This window comes from Canis aureus, chromosome 8 (genome assembly GCF_053574225.1).
Source record: "Canis aureus isolate CA01 chromosome 8, VMU_Caureus_v.1.0, whole genome shotgun sequence".
Lineage (NCBI taxonomy): Eukaryota > Metazoa > Chordata > Mammalia > Carnivora > Canidae > Canis > Canis aureus.
The window spans coordinates 65,533,721-65,560,200 of NC_135618.1; the positions used below are offsets into that span (position 1 = coordinate 65,533,721).

The 26,480-nt window shown below is 44.9% G+C and overlaps 2 protein-coding genes across 8 annotated transcripts in view; both read right to left on the reverse strand.

The window, feature by feature from the left end:
- RNF216 (ring finger protein 216) overlaps positions 1 to 26,480 on the reverse strand; it is a 161,203-nt gene that overhangs the window by 47,801 nt on the left and 86,922 nt on the right. The window lies entirely within an intron of this gene.
- Positions 14,787 to 15,087, reverse strand: LOC144318167 (NADH dehydrogenase [ubiquinone] 1 beta subcomplex subunit 1). The gene has a single exon (XM_077904946.1). It carries the CDS (start codon positions 15,035 to 15,037, stop codon positions 14,864 to 14,866), a length of 174 nt encoding a protein of 57 aa, XP_077761072.1. The 5' UTR covers positions 15,038 to 15,087; the 3' UTR covers positions 14,787 to 14,863.

Sequence of the window (26,480 nt, forward strand, 5' to 3'; positions counted from 1 at the left end):
GCCCTGGGTTCAAACTGCTATTACTTTTTTTTTTTTTTTTAAAGACTTATTTAAAATTTTATTCATGAGACACACAGTGAGAGAGGCAGAGACCTAGGCAGAGGGAAAGGAGGCTCCCCATGGGGAACCTGATGGGAGACTCAATCCCAGGACTCTGGGATCATGCCCTGAGCCAAGGCAGAAGATGCTCAACCACTGAGCTACCCAAGCATCCCTCAAATTGCTATTATTGCCCTCATCCTCCCTAGCTTTACTTTTTAAAATTTTTATTTTTTGAAGATTTTATTTATTCACGAGAGACAGAGAGGCAGAGACATAGGCAGAGAGAGAAGCAGGCTCCCTAAAAGAAGCCCAATGTGGGGCTTGATCCCAGGACACCAGGATCATGCCCTGAGCCAAAGGCAGACGCTCAACCACTGAACCACCCACCCAGGTGTCCCCTCCCTAGCTTTAAAAACAGGTGTATAATAACTGGATTAACTTTCATATCTGCAAATCAAAAGGCAAAGCATTACGAACAGGGCATAAGCATTTAAGAACAGGTGTATTCTGGGGTGTATCATTCACTAATGTTTCTATTTTGGTTAGGTTTGTGGATTTATTTCACTGACTTAATCTAAAAATGACTCTGTTATAGAATTCAGAAAACTCAGAAAAAACTCTGGATAGTTAAAAATCATTTAGAATTAGCATATACTGAGAAAGATGGGTCCCAACAAGTCAGAGGACCACATGGAATCTCTGATCCTGGGGTATATACATCGTTCTGTGTTTCTTGGACAGCTTTATAAATATTAGGATTTTTTTTTTACACCATTTGGAATGGAATTCTTACAGTGGAGGGAATGTTCAATCTTTTCCACAATGAACTGTGGTAGCAGGAGCTGATCTGAAAAGCCTTTGAAGCATCCAAAATAGTTAGCATTACAATCTGTGATGCTCTATCTTTTCCTGATTATGCACAGTTATAGTGCTGTGGTATATCCATGACTCTGAGCTGTAACTAGGAAAGCCACTGGAGTCTACCAAGATGTGTGGGTAGTCTCTCCCTACCCTGAATATTCCTAGGCCACTGGGCCCTTGGAGTTTTCCAGTTTGGCTGGCTGGCTTTCTTCCCTGCTTTCAAATAACCCCTTTTTGCTGCTGTCTCTATGCTTATCTGACGCACTTCCTCTTTCTCTCCATCTATCTGTTAAAGAGTTGAAAACCATATAACCAAGTATTTTAGAACTGGGCCTCAAAAAAGAATAGATGGATCTAAAGGCAAATCTCTATTGTTCACCTTGGAAGATAGAGCATCATAGATTGTAATGCTAACTATTTTGGATGCTTCAAAGGCTTTTCAGATTAGTTCCTGCTACCACAGTTCAGTGTGGAAGATGAAAAAAGGCAGCCGTGGAAAATTCTTCTTAAAAATGATTGTAAAATCTGCTCTGGCTTGACCTTGATGGACCTTTCTCAACCTGAGTATCTTCATCTACTGGGTCAACACCAGGGGTAGGTGGTGGGCTGGGGATGTGGGGATGGTACTCTCCATCTTGGCAGAAATGTCTGTGGGGACTGTCCCCTCACCTTATTGTTGTTTCTGAGGGTAGATCTTCTAGCCTAGGCAGAGTGCCACTCAGACCAAAACCAGTCTTTAGTTATGATGGTGGAGAAAAGTGCCTATTTCTTCTCATTTTACCAGATGACAAGCTTCTCTCTGGCCGGGACATATTCAATTGGTTCTCATCAACAGGCTTTCTCATGAAACCCAACCCACAGGGTTAGTGCAGCGGGAGACCCAAGGCATGTTACAAAGCCTTTTTAGATCTGGTGTCCAGGTGTCATTATGTTCACTCTAGTTTTTAGGGTCCATGAACTTTAATGAAGCCCTCTGTGAAAAAAATAAAGACAAATACAGCACAAAGATGCAGTATTTAGAATTGTGTTAACATATGTGTGTTTACTAGTGGGGTTAATCAAATGGAGCCTTGATTTATCTGTATTTTCTCATTGAGAAAATGGAAGAACAAGTTGGGGATATGTGACCCACCTAGAATAGCCCACAAAGTAACCCTAGATTGTTATGAAGTGCAGTGTAACACAATTCTAACTTAAATAATCTCAATGACTCACTTTTCCAAAGTGGGGACATGTTTTTCCCCAGGACTCAAGGAGAATGAGTTACTCTTGAGGAAAGCATGACAGGTTTAGATATCATGTAGTGAGTTTTTGAGAACTGCTTGGGAGTTTTGGTCTGAGCCCAGATGTGGGCAGCTCTGGCAAGAGCTGTTTAAAGACACAGCTTGGATGAGTTCACCTGAGGCACATGGGGACAGATGCACAGGTCAGAGCTCCAGGGTGTTCCAAGAGTAGTGCGCAGGGCAGAAAAAGGGAGGACTACCTGGAAGCTTCTCAGTAGGGAGGTTCTTTAAGGTACTAGATTGGGTTCCTAAAAGACAAAGATGATAAAGAAGGGATGCCTCTGTGGCTCAGTTGGTTAGTCTGCTCAGTCTGCCTTCAGCTCAAGCCACAAGCCTGGGGTCCTGGAATGGAGCCCTGCATTGGGCTCCTTGCTCAGCAAGGAACCTGCTTCTCCCTCTCCTTCCACCTGCTGCTCCCCTCGCTTGTGCTTTCTCTGTCAAATAAATGAAATCTTAAAATAAATAAATAAATAAATAAAGGAAAGAGGAGTGAGGGAAATGGATATACACCAGAGACTGGCAGTCTCTATCTTTGGGTACTTGGTAACTCTACATCTATCTTTCTCGGCCTGAGTAGTGAGGTACATCCTACCTACACTTCTCTCTGGTGAAGTTTTATAAAATTTGAGACAGAATTTCCACCATTTTGTAGTCCTAGATTGATAGAATCCGAAACTCTTCCAAGTGTTGAGCTTCTTGGAACCAAGAGAGTTACATACAAGTAATGGGCTTAACTCTGAGTCCCATCCAACCACTAGATAACACTCAGATAATTCTTGGCTCAAATTCTATTAATTATCAATGGGTTAGAACTGTAACATCCATGAAACAGAAGATCACAAGTTAGTAGTAGCAGCTTCCCAGAACCATAAACTTCAGCTCTAACTAAAAAAGGAATTCCTAGGCAGACATTCAGGGTAGAATGTATCAATATAATCTTTCTTGTATAGTTGGGCTCCTGGTGGGTAGTTGTGCCTGGAAGTGGATATAGAGGAAGAATGGAGCCTGCAGTTATTAAGGTTACATGATGACCATTTATGATACCAAGATTTGACAGTGACGTCTGGAAAACTTTGGAATAGAATAGGTTCTTAAAGAAGCGGAGAGAGTCAGGGTGGGAAACAACCAAAGAGAACAGTAAGGTAGGCTGGGGAGGCAGAGTGCTCCCCATCCTTTCTCTGCAGTGGCTGTGTTCTCCCTGGCGCTCCCTGGATAGGGCCTGCACATCTGCATTTCTCTATCTTCCTGGTATTCTCCCTGCTGACCCCTCAATCCTGCTCTTTCTCTAATGTTTCATTTCCCCTTTCAGAACTGGACTTTATGAAAAGGTAGAGGCCTGTCTCCTGAACGTGGCCCCCACCCACTCTGTTGAGCAGTGCAATCCCTCTAGTTGCCTGGTGGTTCTTATTACTGGAGAAAGACATAAACATGTTCTGTTGAAAGGATTTTATGGCTCACCACTCTGAGTAGACAGAGAATGGAGGGAAAAATGATACCTAGGAAGTTAAGGTAAATGGCTTTTGGAGTGTGATGTCAGGTGCGCTTCTGGCTGGTAACTGGAAAGTCCCTTTAACTTCCTTCCATTTTTATTTTTATTTTTAAAGCTCAGGGGCCTTTCCCACCTGCTGTTCCAACTCCTGAAAGAAATGAAGATAACACAATATAGCAGAAAGAGCCCAAGCTTTAGACATTAAGACAATTTGTTACTATTTATGCTAGGCACAGGCTCCCAGTCTCTTCTCAAAGACTTACTCTTCAGATCTCCCAGGAGTGACAAGATAAAATGAGAAAATACATGGCCTTGAGTATGATGCAGTCCCTTTGAATGCTAATTTCACTAGTGGGCTCCACTTTTCCAAGGTACCTCTGACTACTTTGCCATTTCTGTTTCCAACTCTTTAAGGATTACAACAACAGCAATAAACCTGATATTCCCTGGGGCTCATTTTCTGTGCTTGCATGTCATGCAATCTGGGTATGTGTCTGTTTTTTCTTTTTTTCTTTGCTCAGATGGTTTGCAGGGCAGACTCACCATCCACTTACAATATTTACTAGGTGTCCGCTGAAGATGAAGCAGAGTACAGGGAGCCATCAGTGGTGCTTGATGTTATTAAACTGTATCCTCTCTTCATGCTTCAAATATTAGGAACAGCTCTACATAAGAGGGCCTAATCCCTCAGCTGTGACCCTGGCGATACTCTGCCTGGACTACATTTGACCACAAAGCTCTTTTCTTCTGAGTTCAGGGCCTTCCTCACTGCTCAGGGAGTCAAAGACCATTGATAAAGCATTCATCTGCCCTCAGCCACACAGCTCCTGGAAAAGGGATAGGAATCAAGGGTACTACACACTTGTAAAGGTTTTTAGGATGACTTTCCTCCAAAGAACTCCTAGTTCTCCCAAATTCTTTACATTACGAGGAGACAGAATTCTGTCTTCCCAGAAAGAACAAAGGTAAAATAAATTTAAGGGTGTAATCACGTTTGGGGCACCTGGGTAGCTTGGTCGGTTAAGCGTCTGGCTCTTGTTCTCAGCTTGGGTCTTGATCTCGGGGTGGTGAGTTCAAGCCCTGTGCTGGACTTCACACTGGGCGTGAAGCCTACTTAAAAAAAGGGGTGGGTGGGTGGATAATCCACTTTTGATCCTTTTTGCACACTTCAAAATTCATTAATTCTGTTCTGGTATCAATTGAGGTATAATGATGGGCTGTTTAATTCTTGTCAAGCGGGGATCCCTGGGTGGCTCAGCAGTTTAACACCTGCCTCTGGCCCAAGGCGTGATCCTGGAATCCCGAGATCGAGTCCCACGTCAGGCTCCCGGCATGGAGCCTGCTTCTCCCTCTGCCTGTGTCTCTACCTCACTCTCTCTCTCTGTCTCTATGAATAAATAATAATAAAAAATTCTTGTCAAGCAGGAAGAGAAAACCAACACACAGCTTGCTGATGTGTTACTGATGACAGTCCCTTTTCTGTGGTGTTGGAATGAAGGGCCTGGACTTGTCCTTAGTTGGAAGCCAAGAGACAGCACACTTCACAAGTGTTGTTTACATAGCAGGCTTGCAAAGAGAAAAGCTGCTGCCACGCTGGTAGTTTTTCACCTTCTTGTAAAAACAAAAACAAAAACAAAAACAAAACACCCCAACACCACCACCCCCGCCCCATAAAAAAGCACACACGCACACAAATCAAAAAAACCCTCTTTAGAGTAAACAGCAAAGGTGGGCTTTCTTTCAGTCATTACCTCTCACTACTATAGAAGTATGACAAAAAGGAAAGTCTCTCTTGGGTGCAGGAGATATGAGTGGAGTATGTGGGTCAGAGAAGGGAGGGGAAAAAATGTCAGCTTGACATTGTGGCATGATAAGCAGTGCACAGGGGAGAGTCCCAGCCTGGAAGACATAACAACAGGGGCACGAACATGGGTCTCAACAGAGAAACACTTCATGATAAACAGCATGGGTGTGTGCCACTATTCCTCCAATCCATTCTTCCTTTTATTCTTCCAATTCACGAATTTTGACAACTCCAGTTATGGTACAACTGTCTCTCACAAATTTTTATTATGGACACAACACTGGTTAGTATATCACCTATCCAAGGTCTCCAGACACTATTGTTCTTACACTCCTACTCAGATGCCCACATGACTCTTTCTCCAGTTGAAAACTAGTCTTCTCCTTCAGAATATGAGCCATTTGTTTAATTAGTGATTTTTAGTTCTGAGAGACCAAATACTATAAAGAACATTGGAGACCGTTTAACATAGGCAGGTGGCTACAAATGGTTCCCTTAGGGGACATTTACCTAGTCCCTTGCTCCTCAAAGGATGAGCAGCACTGTCCGTACCTGGGAGCTTGTTAGAAATGCAGAATGGGGGATCCCAGGGTGGCGCAGCGGTTTGGCGCCTGCCTTTAGCCCAGGGCGCGATCCTGGAGACCCGGGATCGAATCCCACGTCAGGCTCCCGGTGCATGGAGCCTGCTTCTCCCTCTGCCTATGTCTCTGCCTCTCTCTCTCTCTCTCTCTGTGAGTATCATAAACAAAACAAAACAAAACGAAATGCAGAATGGCAGGCTCCACTCTAGACCTATCAATCAGAATTGCATTCTGACACAAATGCCAGTGATTCTGATATGCAGTGAACTTTAAGAAGCTCTGACCTCTTTTTACACAGGTCTTGTTTTTGTTCATCCTTTTGATGCCTCTTTCAGAAAAATAAAAAATTGGGTTCTTCAGAAGATTGTTTTTCTATTGGCAATTATAGGGAAGCGGACTATATTCATTGCCTATTCTTTTACTCAATGTCCCTGAAATCATCACTCCATCTTGTTTCAAGTGGAAGATGATCAACAGATTCAACAGTAGGACACCAAAAAGGCATCAGAGAGTGAGGTGACAGGAAGGGCTTGGCAGTGAAGTCTGTAACTGTTGATGTTCATAAATCAAAGCCTAAATTTAGCATCAAAATTTAGCAAACACCACTGAAAATGAGATGGCAGACAATGCAGTTTGGAAAGCATGCTCATAAATGATGCTGACAAAGCTTTAGGACTGTAGATACATTGTGTGCACTGAGCACACACTAGCCTGAGCACTGTAGCTGCTTGCCGGTGGCAAGGAGGACCCAGTTATGTGGAGAAATAGCCTTGCCTGATGCCAGGTCATGCTGGGGCAGCTGCCAAGAGGAGATATTTAGGCCCAAGGGAGAATGCTGAGCTCACTGTCTGATGAAGACAAACCATCTTTTATTGGTCTGTTTGCTTATTCTTGGGTGTACGTTTTTGGTCCTGTTAGTTAGAGTGGCTTTTTAAAAAAATATTTTATTTATTTATTCATGAGAGACACAGCGAGCGAGAGAGAGAGAGCGAGCGCGTGCGCAAGAGAGCAAGAGAACGAGAGAGCAAGAGAGAGAGAGAGGCAGAGACACAGGTAGAGGGAGAAGCAGGCTCCATGTAGGGAGCCCGATGTGGGACTCGATCCTGGGACTCCAGGATCACGCCCTGGACTGAAGGCAGGCAGTAAACTGCTGAGCAACCCAGGGATCCCTAAAGTGGCTTTAAAACAAACCTTAGGATGCAACTATCTCAAACACTGTCAGAAAAGTTTGATGAGGGAGAAATGCATCAATAGTGTGTCCCTACCACTCTGACCCCAAAGCATGCTTAATCCCCACTCCTACTTTTTCATTAGTTTCTTCAAATTCAAAAACCTAAAGGTGACCTCTGGAAGCAGACGGGCAAATAAAGTATTGTGAGTGAGTTGCAAATGTGACTTCCCTCTCATCTTTTCCAAGCTGTCTACAAGCCTCATCCACAGCCCCAGCTCTTAGTTCCTGTTACAGGGCCTACCCAGGGAGAATGTGCAGCTGAGGCCACATGAGCAGCTCACCTACAGCTTTCCTAGAGGGCAAGAAACCAGCCCAGGAAGGTGAAGCTGAAGGTCTCCACATTGGGAGCTGTCCCAGTTGCACCCCATCCACGTCCCCTTCCCTAGAAGACTTAGTGATTCCCATGAGCACCTGGCCCTGCAGAAGGCTGCCAGAGTGTAGACTGCTCTGGCACTGCTAGTATCTGTTTTCATTCTTAATTCTTTCCTTACAGCAAATGCTCAAAATAACAACAGATGGACAATAGGATAAAACTTTACTAGAAGCTATTAGCCTTTTGCCATGGTCCCCAAGCTCTGCTCTACTCCGGCTCAAAAGCAACTGCTCCATGTGCCTGGATGAATGCTGGATCTGGAAATACACAAGGGATACATTTGCTAATAACTCTAATTGATTTGTCTTTGGCTTGACCGTAAGCCCAATCTTAACTGGTCCTGCCTTATATTGCTCTCCCAACTATCTGACTCAGTAAAACAAAAAAACAAAAAACCAAAAAAACCCACATCATTTATTTGTGACTGTTATGGAATGAATTGTAGCTCCCCTCCTGAGTTCAGATTCTTAAGTCCTGGCCCAGTACCTTAAAATATGAATCTATTTGGAAATAGGGTTTTTAAAGAGGCAATTAAGTTGACAACAGACACTAAGGGTAGACCCTAATCTTTCTCCATTGAACCTTTTCCATCTGGCTAAAGAGAAAATATGACTGGTGTTCCTTAGAGGAAGAGGAGATGTGGACATGTAGACAGACATCAGAGATACATGTTCACAATGTATAGGCCATACAAGGACACAGGGAGAAGGCGGCACCTGTAAGCCAAGGAAAAAGGTCTTAGAAGAAATCAAACTTGCTGATACCCTGATCTTGGACTTATAAACTCCAAAAATAAAATAAAAATAAAAATAAAAATAAATAAATAAAAAAAATAAATTGTGAAATGTGAAAAAATAAGTTTCTGTTGTTTAAGTCACCCAGCCTGTGGCATTTAGCTATTGCAGTCCTAAAAAAAATAATAAGTAGCCTCCAATGTTAATCAAACACTAGGTGGTGGTGCCTCCAGAGCAGTCGTGATCCCTTCATGCTGCCCTCCTATCTTCTTCATACATGTTGAAGACTAAGTCATGATTCTTGGGGAGACAGATAGAAAATACAGACTGTAGTGACAATGATTAAGTCCCAGAAAACCAAGAATGTCACCAATTTATTTCTAATCCAGGTGAATACATGGCTTCCTGGAAGTAGCTGCCTCTAAATATGTTTTCTTTGGGGGAACATTAATCTTTTTTTTTTTTTTAAATTTTATTTATTTATTTATGATAGTCACACAGTGAGAGAGAGAGGGGCAGAGACACAGGCAGAGAGAGAAGCAGGCTCCATGCACCGGGAGCCCGATGTGGGACTCGATCCCGGGTCCCCAGGATCGCGCCCTGGGCCAAAGGCAGGCGCCAAACCGCTGCGCCACCCAGGGATCCCTGGGGGAACATTAATCTTGTAGTTATATCTGTTAATTAATTAAAAAATTTAAACAAGTAATCTCTATACCCAATGTGGGGCTTAAACTCACAGAAGTATGAGATAAAGAGTTGGATGCTCTATTGACTAAGCCAGCCAGGGATCCCTTTATCAGTTACTTTTGTCTTCACTTAATGTCAAACACTCTCACACTACAAAATGATCAAGTTGGAGAGTTATGTTTGCTAACTTAGTAGAAAGGAGCAAAGCAACCAGCCTTCTTCTTCTTTTTTTAAAAAGATTTATTTATTTATTCATGAGAGACACACAGAGAGAGGCAGAGACACAGGCAAAGCAAGAAGCAGGCTCCATGCAGGGAGCCTGATGTGGGACCCTATCCCGGAACTCTGGGATTACACTCTGAGCCAAAGGCAGACACCCAACCGCTGAGCCACCCAGGTGACCCTAGCAACCAGCCTTCGAATAATTACCCCCAACAAGTGTGGAGTGCTTGCAATGTGAAGAGACAGTTTATGCTACTAACTTTGACAGGTAGGAGATTCTGAGTATGTTTTTCTGGGAATAAAGAATGGTCTCCAGAATTCACAAAATACGTACTGAATTAAATTTGCATTCATCTTACTTTATTTTCCTGCTGGTACCAACAACAAATAGTTAAAATATTTAGGTGTGATTAATTACATCTCTGTCAACCAATATTTACCAAGCAAGCCAGACACTGTGTTAGGAAGTAGAAAAACCATGAATAAGACTCTGTCCCTAACTTCCAGGAGATTGTAAGATTCAAGAAGGGAGTTGTCAAGTAAAAGTGAGATTCAGTTTGCCCAAAGTTTTAAATTTAAGAGAAGCCAGAGACCTGGAATTTTACACAAAACCTGATTTTATATATTGGTAGCTAACTAAAAACTAGCTTATAATGTCAGTGAGGATGAAACAAGCATGGCTAGGAGCTGGATCTCATGGGTGTGTGTGTGTGTGTGTGTCTACTTTACAACTTCTTGGTTTGCACTTTATGGGTGAGGCATAGGATTGAATACGGTTGGGGTGCCAAGGAAACATTCATCCACTGAACTACTATACTCACCAGCCGGTCCCCTGCTCACTTTTAAGGAGGTATCATTGTCATTTTCCTTGACTATCAAGACCATGTTCCCCTCTCTGCCTCTCTCCCTGCCATCCCCTGCCCAAAAGATAAGTACAAGAGTTCCTAGCTACTGTTGTTTGGAAAAGGCCCCTCTGAAAACGACTGTCTTCTCACAGAGTAGACATCACTGGAGAGTAGTGCTGCCTGCTCCTCATGATTAACTCACTTGTTTATTCAATGCTTATGCCAGGTCCTGAGTTAAGTACTAGGATGAGAGAGATGGATTCCACAGTGCTTCTGTTCAGGGACTGGCTAATGCAGTGGGGCACACGGAAGGAGGTCACAGGGTGTTCTAGGTGCTCAGGAGAGGGGTGGGCAGGGCCTGGGAAGATGATCTAGCTGAAGTGTGACAGTTGAAAAGAGTCATCCAGGAGAGGGTAACAAGAATGAAGCGTGAGGATGTGAGACAGTCTGGCTTTATGGAAACTCAAGGCATATGTGAGTGGAACAAGATGCTGAGAGAAGGAACCAGTGTGGAGAGGCTGACCAGAGCCAGTGTAAGGCCTCCGAAGGGGCCTCCCGAGAGCCATGGGGAGCCACTAGAGGGCTTTAATGGAGGGCAATATTGTCAATCAAGTCTTTTTTAGGAAGATCACTCCAGTGCAGGTCTAGAGGATGGAACTGGAGGGAGGCGAATTAAGTGGAAGAATGGTTAGGAAGCTGCTGTGGTAATTCAGGTGAGCAGCACAGCAGGGAGGATAGATGTGAGACAGAGCCTGGTGACAGAGGTGGGAAAGTGGGAGTGAAAGGAGTCAGAGGGAGAGGGGAGGGTAGGGGTCTGAAACAGGAGGTGAGAAGCCAAGGCCCCCCCTTGAAACACGTGGAGCACAGTCTTTGCTTGAGTTTACCTCTCTAGATTCCACCGTTTGACCTTTGGGTATCTCTTGGTCAGAAAATCTGAGAAGTACTGAGATTCCCTGGGCCTTAACCTAAGGAGCTGCAATTTATGGGTCTGTTTTGTCTTAATAAGAGGCATGGGCTGGTCTCTATTAGTCTCTCTGCCCACTCAGGGTGGGACAAGCACACATGTGTAGTATGGCCATTCCCTCCACTCCATCTGGACCCCTTAAGACCAATTTACTAAAAAACCTGTTGCTGAAACAGATGTGGACTCCCTTTAATACTAAGCCCCACCTGTGGGCAGGGCAGTGCTACATCAAATATTAGCACTACCCAAGTGAGGGAAGTGGGTTAAGTACTCAGTGGTTCCTAGGATTCTTCTATGGAGCCCCAAAGTGTCAAACTGTGCCTCTGCCTGCCTGCCTACCTGCCTCCATACGGTAAATGGGGTGGAAAGTATCAACAGGGCTATACGGGCTGGAGAGGGCTTTGTGGAGGCACAGGACAAGTGGTAAAGAGAATGGGGGAGTGTGGTTCAGGGAGAGGTACCTCTGGGAACACATGCAGTCGGGCAGGGGATTGGTCTGGTTTGTGAAAAATAGGAGGAAAGGGCCAGACTTGAAAAAGTGTCAGAAGCCTGAGCTCTGGGGCACCTGGATGGCTCAGTGGTTGAGCATCTGCCTTTGGCTCAGGTCGTGATCCTGGGGTCCTGGGATCGAGTCCCACATTGGACTCCCTGCGGGGACCCTGCTTCTCCCTCTGCTGATGTTTCTGCCTCTCTTTCTGTGTCTCTCATGAATAAATAATATCTTAAAAAAAAAAAAAAAAAAAAAAAAGCCTGAGCTCTAGAAGCCACCGTAGGTTCTCCTTAGGCGACATGAAGGAATAGCAAGGCTGACTTAGCAGTACAGGGCAGCTGGGAGGGAGGAGAGCTGGGGACCGAGTGCAGGAGGCCAGGGCCTCAGTCCAGCATTAGACTCTGGGCCAGGTGGAATGGAAGAATGAAAGGTTCTGAAGAACCTTTTCCATCTGGCTAAAGAGAAAAAACCCCGACAACCCTAAGAAACTACAGCCTATTAGAAAAATCTGTTGGCCCAGGACTCCTTTAAAGCAACATGGATGCAAAAATGGTTGTTAGTGCTTTAAGTATAACACAGCAGAATTCCCATAGTTTAACTGAAAGCCTATTTTTTAAAAAAATTTTTTATTTACTTATTATTATTATTATTTTTTAAAGATTTTATTTATTTATTCATGATAGTCACACAGAGAGAGACAGAGAGGCAGAGACACAGGCAGAGGGAGAAGCAGACTCCATGCACCGGGAGCCTGATGTGGGATTCGATCCGGGGTCTCCAGGATCGCGCCCCGGGCCAAAGGCAGGCGCCAAACCGCTGCGCCACCCAGGGATCCCTGAAAGCTTAATTTTTTATTTTAAGATAACACCACGGAAAGAAGTAATGTCTCCAGACCACTTAGATGAGGTGCCCCTTATTCAGTGCCTGTTAGGAGCGAGTTACTGCCCAGGATGCTTCATGTCCACCCTCTCAGACCCCAGGGCAGTTGTGGGCCTGCATGTAAGGCTCTGCTGGGGAGTGACTTCGCTGGGCTGTCTCTTGGTGGATAGGGAGAGGCAGAGCTCCACAGATCCTGAAGCTCACAGCACCACCTCTACTGAGTTCTGGCTCTAAGGAAACTCCCTTTTCCCCAGCCCCTTAGCCTAGAAGTTTATGTAAACTTTAACACAAAACAAAGCTGTGAGTAAACATGTTGACAGCAGGTGCAGAAAACAAGACAAGTGCTGTCAGCACCACTGCTGGGGAAACTGCTCAGCAGAGCCAGGGAGCTGTGTCCAGTGGAATAGAAGGGTGCCGTCTGCTCCAGACCCACTGCTTTTGTCCAGTGTGCCTGGCTGTGCAGCTCCCACAGCTTTAGGGGTGCTTCTAGGACACAAAAAACACCCTGGGCACCCTGAGAGGGCACAGGACAGGGAGAGGCCCACCTGGAAAGAGTAGCCCTGAGCCGGAAAAACCTGGTCCAATCTAAGACCTTATTTTTATGGAAGAATAGCACTTTAGGCCTAACAACTGGAAAACAAAATAAAGGACTCAGAAACACACAGGACAATATGAGAACCATGACATGCAGAAAAACCACCAGCCTTCCTTAGGTCTCAGGCTGCAAGTGCTTCCCCTCTCACCATTGTCCCATGCTGTGATTTCAAGGCTGACCTTGGGCCTAGGACCAGGTGTGGGTCCAGCTGGGCTGCTCCCACAGGACCAATGACTCTAAGACAATCTCACCAAGGTCCCTATTTCCAGTGGGCAGGGGTTATTGCTTCTTAAAAAACAAACCAAATGAAACCATGTTAAATGACTTTTCTAAGAAACCTAACTAGAGGCCCAAATTAAGTAAAATACCACTAGAGAATCTAATGTGTGCAGCCTTCCCAACCCAACATTTTAAGGGCACTCTAACAGAGCTTATACAGTGTGGAAAAACAAAAAGGATTTTACTTTGTATTATTTCTGAACTGCCAGGCTGTTCATTTCAGAGCAAGCACATATTACTTCGAGACTGCTGAGCATGCATTTCTACTATATCAGTCAAGGAGCAACTGCTCATTTTCCTTTGCCTCTGAACACTATGAGCTCTACTTGCTGTATGTATGTCAATGCCTCCAAATGCTCACTAAAGGTGTGCATTAAAAAAGTTGTATCCATTGTAGGATGTGATTGCTAATGACAGAATCATTCTTTTGGCTTTCGTGCTATTTCCCCAAGCTTTCTACCATTAAGGAAAATAAAATCTAAATAAAATAAAAGAAAAATAAGATGTATAGCATGATTTAAAGGTCCATATATAGTGTTTAGTAGATAATAGTAACAACCCCTTATAAAGGCATTGTTCTAAGCATCTATAGTCAGTATCCTCTGAAATGGAAAGAAATTACTAAGAACCAGTCTGGAATCTGGCCATTCAATTGCTAATATTGAGGGTTAAGAGCCAAACAGCTAATCCCATTCTGGGTGTGTCTGTCATTACCTCACTAACATTTACTGTCCACAGTCCTGGGACAGCTGCTCAGAACATTCCAGGAAAGAATCTGCCCAGGGGGAGGATCACACATGTGGAGGCTATTACATTACTGAATCAGAACTCAGTAAAAATCAGGGAAGAGGACTATTAGAATGGGATGGACCTGGATGGTTTCCTGCTTCCTTTCTGGTTCCTGCATAGGTTGGTTACTCCTTTACCTACATACAATGGCACACAATCTCATTCATGCCCCACCCTCAAAGCAAAACCAAACATGACTATCAGGTCACTCGATTCTACAACTGTTCTTCTATAATTAACTATAATTTCTACCTTCTGCTTTATTCCTATCTTGATCCTGGAGGTACTGGGGTTTCCTCCCAGTTCAGAGATGAGCACTCCAGTGCAGGCTTGCCTGAATGCTTCCCTACTGAGCCAAAGGGCGCTGGCTTGGGAACTGGCGAGCATCCAGCCACAGCCAGAATCTAGGCTTTTTGTGAGGCTCTGGGGCCCTCTGCTGGCTGTCCGCTGTAACTGTTAGTTCCTTACTAACAAAATCACCCTGAGAAACCTACTACCTATCTTGCCGCCATCAACAAGACTTTCATTTAAAATATCCACATGCAGAGAAACACAACACATCTTTATATCATTCCAGCTCCTGCCATGTAAATACTTTATCCAGATCTCATGAACAGGATCCACAGAATATATATATATTTTTAAAATAATGAACGTGCTTTTATTTCTCTCCTAACTTTTAAAATGTGAACATTCTGTAATTTAGTCACAGCCTTTACTTCCAGGTGACTTCTTCATTGGGTCTCAATTCCCTTCTAAACAACAAACTCTTATTCCGGAAGGCAGTTAGCTTTTCATCATTCTTTCTGTCTAGATAACATCCAAGGACAAACCCCATAGGCACAAGTATATGTACCCAGTGGTCACGAACAATCTGAATTACGTTCATCTTAAGTGCTGCAGCCTGGGTAGCTCCAATGACCCCACCGGATCCATAGAATATTAAGGCTTGTGACCAGTCTCAGGAAGGAAACAGCCAATGATCTGCCTGAGATAATCCTCTGATCAGCATCATAGCCTCGCCAAGTACATACCATTAATCGTGTCACACAGACTAGGGGGATTAAGACAGATGAGTGTGACAGGGCTCCCCCATATAACCTGTGGTCAGGAACTCTGGGAAGATCTGAGCACTTTGCCTCAGCCACTTACTAAATAGTGAACACAGGTGGACGGGTGTCTCATCTCTCCCAGCTTGTTTCCAAATCTATAAAATGGGATCTAACAGCCATAGCCCTGTTATTGATTGAATAAGAGAACTCATTTTTAGCATGCACAGCGTGGCGGCACAAAGCAGTGACTATAAACGTTAGCTGCTGTTCTGTGTTGCTACCACTGTCATCACAAGTGCTCATGGCTTGAGCTACAGGGTCTCCTGCTCTTCTAGCACAGTTGCAGAACACTCTGCCCTGGGGTGGGGGTGGGGGTGGTGTGGTGTGTCTCCAGCCATCAGGATAGTAAGGCCCCTCATACAGAAGGTGACAGAGCATATTTCTGGACACCTGCTGACCAAGTGAAAGATGGCTTCTCTAACTTAAAAAGCTGAAGGGAACTGAGAGCTGAGAGAGCACTGAGAGACATAAAGGACTGGGAAGCAGGTCTGCAGAGATAGCTGAGGAGGCCAGATGTTGCCGTGGAGTGTGAGCACCTGGAGACATGGGTGGCACAGGTGGTTTATCAGTTGCTTTCTGATAACTTGGCCCACATAGGGATTGGAAATGGCCCTGAGCAGAGCAACAAGGAAATGTATGGGAACTGTGACTCTAGAATATTAAGACCATTGAGTAAAGCTGCCAATCTATGAAGAGGAGCTTATACAGGGAGCAGGATGAGTGACAACGACCAGCACTGGCTGAATGCTTATGGACTAAGCACTTTCTTACCTCCTCAAGGGTGCTGTTCTCCTCCCCATTCTGCCAGATGAGACTGTGGCACAGGAGGAGGCAGGTGGTGGGAGGCCACACAGCTATGGAGATGGGGCTGGGGTCTCCACACAGGCAAGAGCTGCTCCAGCTAGGCCCACCAACAGTACCCCAAGCTGACAGCCTGTTCTGCCACCGCCTAGGGACTCTGGGCCAATATCTAAGGCCCAGAATGGCATGCCCAGGGAAGTTGGGCAAGGCCTTCTGATGGGGAGAAAGCTGACCGAGAGGCACTCAGCAGTCTTCCTTGCCTGGTACTTCTAAGGGTTGACATCTCTGCCACATGAACAGCTATTTGATAAGGCCTGAGCTCCAGGTGCTGTGGCAATGGATCACAAAATCAATCCACTGACATCAAGCAAGTGAAAGAACATTCCTGGGAGCCTGGGTGGCTCAGTGGTTGGGCGTCTGCCTTTGGCTCAGGGCATGATCTCGGGTCGGGGATTGAGCCCCACATTGGGCTCCCTGTGAGGAGCCTGCTTCTCCCTCAGTCTACGTCTCTGCCTGTGTCTCTCATGAATAAATAATTTTTTTAAAAGAATATCCCCGCCATGGAATCTGCCAGTGGAATGTGCTGCTGCAGGATGCAACTGAAAAAGCAAGCAAGCAAAGCGAAGTGAAGCAGTGAGAAAAGGAGTGTATTTCTGTGTGTGCATTTAAAACACCTGGTCTTACAGTAATAGCTACAGTAGTGCCTTTAGAACTGACCCAGGGGGGCCCCTGGGTGGCTCAGTCCATTTAGTGTCCGACTCTTGATCTCAGGGTCATAAGTTCAAGCCCTGCACTGGGCTTCATACTGGGCAGGGGAGCCTACTTAAAAAAAAAAAAAAAAAAAAAGAACCTACCCAGGAACATCTAGAGCATCACACAGGATCCAGAGCCAGCCCCCATCACACTCTGATAAAGCCAGCAGCCGTTCCCCACCAGCTCCACAAGGCCAGCCTGCCCATGTCTGCCTTTCTGCTGCTGACAGATGGTCTCATGATGAGGGTGGCAGCGTGGCTACATAAGGTGCACAGTCTGTCTTCAGGCTGTGAGCCGTCCTCAACTCCCTGCCTCCAACCTCTTCTCACCTCCAGTCCTTCCTTCAAACTGCTGCCAGAATATCCCTCTGAGACACTGAATGTGATCATGTCGCTCCTGTTTCCCACCCTGGATGGACTTCCCACAAGGAGTGTCCCCCTCCTAGCCACCACCTACCCTCGGAAACACTTTCAATATGTTGCATCCTTTCTGGGAGCCTCTCCTACTTCTCTGCCCTAGCCCTACAGCAGCCTTCCAGGTCTGGTCTTGGAGTCACTTTTTCATGATATCTAACTCTCCAAGGCAAAATCAGTCAGCCCCTCCCTGGCCCCAATGGGCCCAGGCCCTGAAGTCCCCTAAGCAGCGGGCTTGCATCTCCACCTGGCTACACATTTCTTTTTTTTTTATTTTTTTATTTTTTTATTTTTTTTTTAATTTTTTTTTTATTTATTTATGATAGTCACAGAGAGAGAGAGAGAGAGGCAGAGACACAGGCAGAGGGAGAAGCAGGCTCCATACACCGGGAGCCCGACGTGGGATTCGATCCCGGGTCTCCAGGATCGCGCCCTGGGCCAAAGGCAGGCGCCAAACCGCTGCGCCACTCAGGGATCCCTGGCTACACATTTCTAAAACACGAATTAGGATCCTCTTGCCTCCCTCACAAAGCTGTTCTTAGTCTCCCTCTTACCACTAAAGAACATTACCACTCAATAGCTAGTCTTCCAGCTCCACCTTAGATCCCTCCACTCCTGTGTCCAGAAACCACCACTATTTCTGGCTGACCAGAGAAGGAGCTTAGATTTTGGTCCTTATTATTTCTCCAGGACCTGCTATTGTGTCTCCAATAGCCTCTAGGCTTCTGGGAGAAAAACCACTAGCTTTGTTCCAGTGCACATTCTAGTTTATTTCAAGGGTTTTTTCTCAAAGCCTCAAGGGTCAGGCAGGACCCTCAGCACCAAGGACAAGCGTCCTCCTCCTTCCTTAGTCTATCAACTGACCATATCATGAACCTTTCTCTGTCCATGTTACTTGGGAAACACTGACAATGAATCTTGTGACTCAACTTGGGACAGTTTTATCTGGTGAGCTGGCCACAACTTCCATGTGCCACAGACAGCACTGGCTGGCTCGAGTGCATTATTTACTGATCTCAGTGTCCAATCAAGGACCACAGTTCAGTCCTGATTCTACAAATGGGAAACTTCCAAAATGGGAACGGAGAAGACCAAACTCAAAAGGAAGTTCAGAGCCAACATGTGGCCTCAAGGGCGCATGCAGCATCTTCTCAAGAATGTTACAAAGATGACCGAAGGTGACAAACTCAGCCACCATGAACTTTGAGGGAACATGTTCACATATTCTCACAACACAGCTTCACAGGTATATGTGTTTTTGTTCTCTGTTTCTTCACTCCAGCAACTGCTGTCCTCCTGGTAGGGCCAGTCAAGAGATGCCCTCACTTACCAGCAAGCACACCTGTCCACTCAGAGGACAATCATGGTAGATGCTATGCTGCCAGGACAAATGCGTGGGTGGTTTGCCTTTCTAAACTGCAAAGTTGGTGGATCTGGTACTTCAGTGCTGGCCCACACTTGCTTTTGCTCAAAGGTGGACTCTAACATTTTGTTTTGAAATCCTTTGGAAATACCTCAAAAGCTACTGCACAAAGTAGCCCTTCATAGATGTCAGTGTCCCTCTGGAAGGGCAGTCAGTCTCTGAGCTGAAGAACAGACTGTGACATTCTTCCTTTTAAAATAAGCAGGATATACTGGAGGGAAGGTAACTACATGCAACCCTTCTTTTTTTTTTTTTTTTTTTTTTAAAGATTTTATTTATTTATTCATGAGAAGACACAGAGAGAGAGAGAGGCAGAGACACAGGCAGAGCGAGAAGCAGGCTCCATGCAAGGAACCCGATGAGAGACTCGATCCTGGGATTCCAGGATCATGCCCTGGGCCGAAGGCAGGAGCCAAACTGCTGAGCCACCCAGGGATCCCCATGCAACCCCTTTGAAAAGAATTTTGAAGTCTCGAGAAAATGGATTTCTCTTGGACCCAGGAGTCCTATTCTTGGGATCCATCCTAAGGAATAATTCTTAAAAAAAAAAAAAAAAAAAAAAGGCTTTATGTACAAAGCCAAGCACTGAATTATTTGCAGCAGCAACAGTGGAAAACACTTTATACCTTAGACTCAGGGCACATGTAAGTAAACCAAAGCACATCTGACTGGTTTACAAACTGTTTAAGAACACAGGTATTGGGGATCCCTGGGTGGCTCAGTGGTTAAGCATCTGCCTTCAGCCCAGGGCGTGATCCTGGAGTCCCGGGATCGAGTCCCATGTCAGGCTCCCTGCGTGAAGCCTGCTTCTCCTTCTGCCTGTGTCTCTGCCTGCCTCTCTCTCCCCCCCCCACCCCGTGTCTCTCATTAATAAATAAATAAAATCTAAAAAATAAAATAAAATAAAAATAGAGAACACAGGTATTTGTCATGCTTAGTACCAAAAAAAAAAAAAAAAAAGGTTGAGTACGACATGGTACTTACAAAATGATTACAATCAAATGGCAAATAGCAAATGCCAGACCACAAGCTAAAGCTACAGCACCTCACGTTAGGAAGACGGGGACAGGGACCAGAGGGTTATGCGCGAGGCTGAGCAAATCCTGCTCCCTCTGCTTCTTCATCAATAAAAACGAGGAAAGCAAGTACCTGGCAACATCCCCGTAAAGATAAATGAGAAACTGTGTGCGCCCAATAAAAGAGAGCTGCTGTTCTCACATAGTGACAAGAGGGACGGCTAGCACCTCCCACACTCCTTACCACGCCAAGGTAGGTGCAACATTATTTCCTTGTTCTCTGTAAAGTAACATGGGCATCATTATCTTTTTCCCCCCTTAAAGATTTACTTGAGAGAAAGAGAGAATGCTTGTATGTATGCACACAGGGAAGGGACAGAGGAAGAGAGATTGAGTTGTAAGCAGACTCCATGCTGAGTGGTTGTTTCAGTAACCCTGAAAGAAATGTCATTACCCCCATTTTACCAGATGGGGACACTCGGGCTTGTGGGGTGACCCAATCAAGTGGGGGCTGCTGGCATGTCCGGTGGAAGGAGTCACCTAAGGCAGAATAAAGGAAATAGAAGTTTATTGAACTCACTGCAAGGGAGAAGAGGGGAAGCTATCTGCCAGGAGGCAGTGGCAGAGAGGAGCTATCATTAAGAATTAAGTGGGGAATAAGGAGGTATGGGAACATATGGAATTTCCCTTTTCTGGCACCTCTGCCTGGTTACAAGTAGTGCATTGGTCAGCTAGGTAGGGCCTATGGCTACTTCAAGGCAGGTTGCCTATTGGGTCTGTTTGTACTTGGCCTGCTGGTCACTGTGGGTCCTTGTGCCTTACTCATGTTCCCGTTGCTCAAGCCTGTTGCCCAGAAGTGGCCTCTGCCTGGCTCAGAGGTTAAGTCACACCCATAGAGGGCAGAGCCAGCATATCTTTTCAGAAGGTTCTAGTGACATAGTTAAGATAATGAAGCCTGCGGGGGGCACCTGGGTGGCTCTGTCAGTTAAGCAGCTGAATCCTAATTTCAGCTCAGGTCTGCTCTTAGGTCCCTAAGATCCAGCCCCACATATGTTCCCATACCTCTTTATTCCCCGCTTAATTCTTAATGATAGCTCCTCTCTGCCACTGCCTCCTGGCAGATAGCTTCCCCTCTTCTCCCTTGCAGTGAGTTCAATAAACTTCTATCTCCTTTATTCTGCCTTAGGTGACTCCTTCCACCACACGTGCCAGCGGCCCCCACTTGATTGGGTCACCCCACAAGCCCGAGTGTCCCCATCTGGTAAAATGGGGGTAATGACATTTCTTTCAGGGTTACTCTGAAGCCCGGAAATAGTTTTTGTTTTTTTTTAAAGATTTTATTTATTTATTTGAGAAAGAGAGAGAGAGAGAGAGAGAGAGAAGCAGTCTCCCTGCTAAGCAAAGAGCCTGATGTGGGGCTTGATTTTAGGACCCTAAGATCATGATCTGAGCCAAAAGTAGATGCTTTCCTGACTGAGCCAGCCAGGTGCCCCCTGGGAATAGTTTTTAAAGAGCTTAGCACAGCAGCAGTTAATCAATGAATTGTACAATTGTTGGGGGATATGGGGTGCTGGCAGTTGCTCAAAGTTTTGGGACAAAGTCCACAAAAATCTCACAATGAGATGAGCAGATCTTATAGCCTAGTTACTCTGCCATGATCACACAGACAAGAGGATTCTCTAGCTTCATTCTGAAGGGATAGGGAAAGGGCACGGCAGCTTCTGTTTAAGGAAAAATAGTAACATTATGATATGACGAGTTATAATTGTTGAGGATGGCCGTGACTGGGTTAAGGACTAGACAAAAGCAGATGGTGACGTGTGAAGAACAAGAAGGCAGAAAAGCGGGATCCCTGGGTGGCGCAGCGGTTTGGCGCCTGCCTTTGGCCCAGGGCGCGATCCTGGAGACCCGGGATCGAATCCCACATCAGGCTCCCGGTGCATGGAGCCTGCTTCTCCCTCTGCCTGTGTCTCTCTGCCTCTCTCTCTCTATGTGACTATCATAAATAAATAAAAATTAAAAAAAAAAAAAAAAAAAAGAAGGCAGAAAAGCATTCAACCTGGCCAGGATCTGGCACTGATTTGTGATGGCTGAACATGGGGTTCCACTAGCTGGGCTTTCTACACTGAGCCTATGCATTAAAAAACAAAAACAAAGGAAACCATCCTGATTTTCAAACTACTGCCAGTTTTTGTTATTCCAGACCTGCTCAAGGAAGCACCAGCCACCACTCCTGCAGTTTCTGGAAAGCAAGCCTGGCTTATGTTAGTGGCAATGAAGATCACCCCAAGGACTTGTGTAGTAGTGTTCACAGTTCTGCTCAAGGCCCGAGCACCCCTGCCCTGGTTGTTGAGCAGAGGTGAACAGGGCCACCTCTACTGATAATCTTAACAGCTATTCCAATGGGCTCCCAAAGGATATCTGCTCAAGGCACAGAAGCTTTGCTTTTATAGGGTCCTCTCCTATATCAATAAGGAAATGTGAATTCCTGCTGGGGTGGTCTGTAGTTGCTCCCCCACCCCAGGCTCAGGCTGTGCAGGGAAGGGACATCATTCAACACCTTGTCCGCCTGTCCAGGTACCCCTGGTGCTGTTGAGTGGCCAGCTTCTGCTGGCTAAACCTGCGTATCCCCCTCCTCAACCGTGCCACCTTTGTCACTGGTTGCTCATTCCACACTCTGCCTCTTATGGGGAGCCAGACCACAGCAGAAGGAGAGCAGCCTTCAGTCACTGGCCTTAAGAACCAGAGGAGCTCCCTGCAATTGTCATCTGCCACAGATGTAGACACAAGACACAAGGGTGGCTCTGCTGGCAGTGGCAGTCTGAGGTGGAAAGAACTCAATCACCTTGAACAAAGACACCTCCTTCTCTTTGCCTCACATGCTCTCGGACCTCCTCTGCCTTTACAACAAGATGGATAATCACGATCAATTTTAGACCCCTGTCTGGGGACTGAACTCTTTTGGGGCCTGTGCCTGGTCCTCCTCTTCACACAGGCCAGCAGGGTTGAAGGACCCAGGGTACAACAGAGGATTTTTAAATCTCTGGAAGAACAGGGCTGTAAAAATTATTCTGTTATTTTATTGTCTTGGATGCTAAGGGATGCATACTAAACACCGTTACTTTAAGAATACAGCAAGTTAGTTATATGATGAACTTATAGAGGTAACTTCTACTACCTTTCCCTTTCTTTTCCAAACCAAAAGGACAAAGTGATAAGCTGAAAATGAATAGGGTGGGGCTTGGCAGGCAGGGAAGCATGTCTGAGCCCCTCTCCTCTCACAGAGGCATCCAAACAGCAAGTCAAAAGGCTGCAAACGCTGAGCTCAGGGGTAATTAAATCAAATTAATCTTGGGAAAAGAACTTTAAATATTCAAAGCCCCATTAATCCTCATGCCTTGTAATTAAATATGTATGTTAAGAAGGCTTGAACAAAAGCAAAACACTTTCAAAATGTGAATTCTTTACATTCATAGCATTATAATGTGTTCTAAGTACTGATCTTGTAGAAAACTATGTAAAAAATTCAGTCAAGTGCATGTTGTAAAAACAGGGCAGAAAAAATGTAGCTACAATCTCTGGCCATCCTAAGCTTTAGAAAAACGAGCCTTGAGAAACATCTTCACTGTTCTCAAGCTCCACATCATTTGCTGACTGATAACCCTCACTTAGTTTTAACTCTCCCTGGTCCTCAACTCCTTCGGGTCTTGAGGTGGCAGCCCCCGCACAGGTCTTGGAAAACTTCTTTGCTTCTGTTATCCTGGGATCCTCTCTTCTATTTTATTTTCTTGTTAAAAACACATTGATTTGTGTCATCTTGCAGGGATAATCTTCTCTTCGATAACCCCTGAAGATACTGTGGTCACCCTAACCTATTGTGTATCTTGGAGGGAAGACATCCAATTTCTGAAGATTAAAGGTGCAGCCTAAGTCTTACAAACATCCCTTTCTTCAATCCTCAGACAACCCAGTGAGACAGGCAGGTATTATCATGCCCATCCTACAGATGAGGAAACCAAGTTACTAAGAGATTGAAGAACTTGCCTAGATTACATACGTTATGCCCAGAATTTTTTCTTTTTATTAAAGATTTTATTCACTCATGAAAGACAGAGAAAGAGAGGCAGAAACACAGGCAGATGGAGCCTGACGTGGGACTCAATCCTGGGACTCCAGGATCAAACCCTGGGCTGAAGGCAGGCACCAAACCGCTGAGCCATCCAGGGATTCCCTATGCCCAGAATTCTTACTGTCATTCCATAATTAGCATCCTATCATCCTGTTGTTTCTTCTGTTTTCTTTTTCTCTTTTCTGTTTTCTAGCAGGAAAAAAGCAGCTGTTCTGATGAGTTTACTTATGTTTGATGGAACGTAGTGGCTTTTGAAAATGAAACTAGAGAGGTGACTGGAAAGCAAATAAAGACCAGAAGAATCAGTATGTCCAATCAGCAAAGTCTCTGTTTTCTCTGTATTGATTCTGTTCCCTAATTGAGAAAACATACAACACAGATTTGGGCATCAAAAGTTTCTGCTCCATCAATCTCACTTCTGCACGAATACAGGTATGGCCCCTGACAAACGTCTAACATGTGGAAGGAACAGTGCAGTTCAAATGAGTAAGATGGAACTTTACCATCGAAATTGCACGAATCTTTGCAATTCGTGCAAACACGAAAGAACAGTCACTATTCTTCTTTTTTTAAAGATTTTATTTATTTATTCATGAGAGACACACAGAGAGAGGGGCAGAGATATAGGCAGAGAGAGAAGAAGTCTCCATGCAAGGAGCCCAATATGGGACTCAATCTTGGATCCTGGGATCATGTCCTGAGCTGAAGCAGGTGCTCAACTGCTGAGCCACCCAGGCGTCCCATGAGAGTATTCTATTCTATTCTATTCTATTCTATTCTATTCTATTCTATTCTATTTATTTATTTATTTATTTATATTTTTTTATAAAAGATTTTATTTATTAATGAGAGACAGAGAGAGAGAGAGAGAGAGAGTCAGAAACACAGGTAGAGGGAGAAACAGGCTCCATGCAGGGAGCCTGACGTGGGACTCGATCCTGGGTCTCCAGGATCAGGCCCTGGACGGAAGGCAGCGCTAAACCGCTGAGCCACCCGGGCTGCCCACCCCCACGAGAGTATTCTTAACAGAAGACATTCCTGCTTCAGGTCCTGGATTCCTACCTCTGGCCAGTGAGGACACCAGGCCTCATTCTGTCATAAGCACAGAACTGTGTAAAATTGAAAGGCCTTTCCAGCAATGGTTATTCTTTCAATTATTTTACACTGAGAGAAGAGAGTAAAAAACTATAAAAAGCAGACAGTAAATGAAATAGGGTGAGGACTGTATATAATACCAGACACTCACATATCCAAAAGCTACAAATGGAAGCAGGAACTACTGACTGGTTCATTCCAGACGACTGAAGGTCAGGGGGAGGAAGGCTTCAGCTAAAACCCGTTATCTGTCTTAGTGTTGTTGGGTATTTTGTTTTAGTCTCTGTTGATACAGAGATTACTGGTGAGAGCAAGCACACCTAGGTACATGCTACTAAGAAACACAAAAAAGGCATAAATGAAGACAAAGTGCATTCCTCTTATTTCAAGCCTTCCTTCAGCAGTTTGTTTCATTCCAGAAAAAACAACAGATAAATCCTTTACATTTATACAAAAGAATTTAAACACTCACAATGCACACATTTTACCTTGTTTTCACTTAACAGTGAATTTCTTGGAGAGGTCTCCTGACCAGTACCTCCCAAGGTCAATCTTATTTTTTTGGAATGGGTTATGCAAGATTTTGTTGGTGACTCTAGCACTGGGTAATTTTCAATTTATCTATTTCGTATAGTTTTTATTTTTTATCTTTTAATTTTTTAAGATTTTATTTATTTATTCATGAGAGACACAGAGAGAAAGAGAGGCAGAGACACAGGCAGAGGGAGAAGCAGGCTCCATGCAGGGAGCTCAACATGGGACTGGATCCCAGGTCTCTAGGATCACACCTCAGGCTGCAGGCGGTGCTAACCTGCTGTGCCACCGGGGCTGCCCTTCATATGCTTTTTAAAAAAATTATTTATTTGTGTATGTGTGAGAAAGAGCACGCATGCACAAGCTGGGGGGAGAGGCAGAGGGAGAAGCAGACTCCTTGCTGAGCAGGGAGCCCCATGTGGGGCTCGATCCCAATTCCCCCAGAGATCATAACCTGAGCCGAAGGCAGACGCTTCATTGACTAAGCCACCCAGGTGCCCCTATTTCACATCCTTATCAAAAAAGTTGCTTTTGATGAAGTATGACACAGGTCCCTAAATGACAAGTTAACATTACTATGCAGATCACTATGCTTTTTAAAGTAAAATTTAATAGACTCTGACCTCAAATGTTGATTAAATGAGGAGAGAAAAAAAAGTTCAAAGAAACTAGAGAGCTCTTTTTCATCAAGTGGATCTGAAAAGCTCAGGGTATATGGAATTCTGCTGTGGCTCCATCCTTCCTGGAGGAACAGGAAAGCAAGGTGAAGAAACGAATTCCTGGTGCGAGACTTGGACATCAGTGTCCATGCTCACGCTCACCTGAGAGCACACTAGAGAGCCCTGCCACCTCGGGACTCCTGCCATTTCACACAGCCTGCTTCCAGCATCTGGTTGGTATAACACATGGGAAAAGCGACAGGATTTACTTTCAGTTCTGAGAACCATGACTCACCCCAATACTCTGTCAACTATGGCTACATTTGTAGTATTTAAAAAAAAAAAAAAAAGGAAGAACAGGAAGAAGAAAAAGGAAAGGCAAAACATCTCAAGACCA

Bases quoted from the DNA above. Each gene is read 5' to 3' on its own strand.
- LOC144318167 (XM_077904946.1), bottom strand. From the start codon at position 15,037: ATGAACGTAATTCAGATTGTTCGTGACCACTGGGTACATATACTTGTG.